The sequence below is a fragment of the Physeter macrocephalus genome, chromosome 18 (genome assembly GCF_002837175.3).
Source record: "Physeter macrocephalus isolate SW-GA chromosome 18, ASM283717v5, whole genome shotgun sequence".
NCBI lineage: Eukaryota > Metazoa > Chordata > Mammalia > Artiodactyla > Physeteridae > Physeter > Physeter macrocephalus.
The window spans coordinates 4,300,730-4,303,027 of NC_041231.1; the positions used below are offsets into that span (position 1 = coordinate 4,300,730).

At 68.4% G+C, this 2,298-nt stretch overlaps 1 protein-coding gene across 2 annotated transcripts in view; it reads left to right on the top strand.

Annotated features, from left to right (window-relative positions):
* Positions 1 to 604: 604 nt before the first annotated feature.
* Positions 605 to 2,298, top strand: part of LOC102974003 (mitochondrial glutamate carrier 1) — a 5,956-nt gene continuing 4,262 nt past the window's right edge. For both annotated transcript variants that reach the window (XR_003677011.1, XM_024131793.2), the window contains exons 1-4: positions 605 to 790; positions 889 to 1,014; positions 1,198 to 1,253; positions 2,046 to 2,136. Coding sequence is in view for 1 of the 2 variants with exons in the window: in XM_024131793.2 (XP_023987561.1) it covers positions 771 to 790; positions 889 to 1,014; positions 1,198 to 1,253; positions 2,046 to 2,136 (293 nt within the window). In the remaining variant the exon portion in view is untranslated. The remainder of the gene's footprint in view (positions 791 to 888; positions 1,015 to 1,197; positions 1,254 to 2,045; positions 2,137 to 2,298) is intronic.

Below are 2,298 nucleotides of genomic sequence, written 5' to 3' on the forward strand. Positions count from 1 at the left end.
TCGGTGGGTTCCCCCGTGGGGGGGGGGGGGTGAGTCTGGGGGTGAAACTCCTGGGAGGGGGTGGGTACAGGGCTGGCTGTGGCTGCGTTGGCGCTTCTCCGGTCACCAGGGGAGCGGATGGTCTGGGGGGGCCAGCGTGGACTTGCCACGGGAGTGGGGGCGGCACCTACCGGGCAGCTGTGAGCTGAGCCCCAGTGTGGATCCTGGGCACTCTCCCCCGCCTCCCGAAGAGGGCAGGCGCCCGCTGACTCTGCTCAAGGATGGGGGCCGGCGCAGCCCAGTCCAGGGGCGGAGGTGCCCTGACCTGCGTGTTGGCCCCGTCCCCTGCCGCTGCCTCCCCAGAGGCGCCTGGCCCTTTAAAGGGCTCCGCGCACGTGAGCGAGCGAGGCCAGCTGGGAGGACGCAGCCGGTGGTGGCGCCTTGAGGGGAAGCCGGGGGGCCCAGGGTTGGGGCCAAGGGGCAGCGCTTCACCGCACACTGCGCGCCCAGGACGTGTGGAGGGCCCCAGCCTGGGAGGGGGCGCTGGGGGAGGGGCTCGGTGCCCCTTCAGGAGACCTGGGAGGGAGGCTCGGGGGGCTTACTCCTCTGGTGTGCCTCTGAGCGGTGGGTCTGCCCACCCCCGCTGATCCCAGTCCCCTCTTTCTTCTAGGACAGAAGTGTTGGCTTTCCAACTCCCCTGGAAGTAGAGGACCGCCCCTCCCCCTCCTCCAGCCCCACCTCCGCTGCCTGACGTCCACCTCTGGGCTCCTACCTGAGTGCTTCCGAGTTAGATGGCTGATAAGCAGATCAGGTCAGGAGCCCACCGAGCCTCACCCCACCCCTGCCCTCCCCTCCCCGCCGACCCATGGCCGAGGAGGTCGTCCTGACACCCCCTCTCTGCCCACACAGTCTGCCAGCCAAGCTCATCAATGGCGGCATCGCTGGGCTGATCGGGGTCACCTGCGTATTCCCCATCGACCTGGCCAAGACGAGGCTGCAGAACCAGCAGAATGGCCAGCGCCTGTACACCAGCATGTGAGCCTGCCGGGCGGGGGCTAGCGGGCGTGGAGCTATGCATGGGGGGCAGACTACTGTGCTCTGCTCCTGTGTCCCCCCATCCTGTTAAACCCCAGGGGAAGCGGGGGGGGGGGCCGGCCTGGGGGAGCCCCTCCCTGGCGCCAGGCTGATCCCCGGCTTGCTCCCACCCTTGGTCTGTAGGTCTGACTGCCTCATCAAGACCGTCCGCTCAGAGGGCTACTTCGGGATGTACCGCGGTGAGGCTGGGGACGGGGCAGGCCTGGGTAGCACCCTCCTGCAGCCCCAGAGGGGTCCTACCACAGCGGCGGGGAGGCAGGTGGAAAGCCAGGGCAGGGCAGCGTACCTGGGCCTGGTGTGACAGTGTGGACCTGTCCCGTGGGGGCTGGCTGCACTTGCACCGGGGGTCATCAGCCGGGCCCTGGGTGCTGGGGGGCCAGGGGGTGGGATCTCTGGGGCACGGCAGTTCTCAGCCCCGTCCCCCGCTCACTATCAGTGCACAGCATGGCAGGACACTGTCTCTACCACAGTGGCCGCAGCCCCCTCCCCTGCCTCCCGGGACGGGTGGGACCCTGTCTGTGCCAGGAGATTGGGAGGGATGGGGTCGTTACTGCAAAGCAGCTTAGGAGACAATCTCCAAGCCTGGATTTGCCCAGGTGCTGTGCAGCCCTGAGTCCTCGCCGCCGAGAGGCGCTCGCCACTGCCTCCCCAGCTCTGACCCGCGCCAGGCTGGACGTGGCCTTACCCAGAGCCCCGACACGAGCATGTCTGTAGCCCAGCGGAGGTGTCCCTCAGGGAGGCCGCCCACTGGACTGGGAGGGTTACTTGGGAGGCTGAGCAGACTGCCTGGAGAAGGCACTGCCTGGCCCGCTGGTCCCGCCCCCGCCAGGCACAAATGTGGGCGAGAGGGCACGAGGACGTAGCCCAGGAGTGACGGGGGGTGGGCTTTGTCAACTGGGAGGCGAGTGCCGGCGGAGAGCCTCCCCAGCCCAGGCCACTGACCTGTCTGTGCTCCCCCGCGTGCCACACAGGAGCCGCCGTGAACCTGACCCTCGTCACCCCGGAGAAGGCCATCAAGCTGGCAGCCAATGACTTCTTCCGATATCAGCTCTCCAAGGACGGGTGAGAGGCTCTGCCAGCTGCTGGGGGCCAGGGTCGTGAGGGGGAGGGATCTGTGCTTCCAGACAAAGGATGAAGGCTCTGTCCTCCTGGGGGCCCCTCACCCTGACCTTGCAGGGCCTCCTCTTCCTCTTCCTCCCCTCTCCTCCTCCTCCCCCTCCCCCC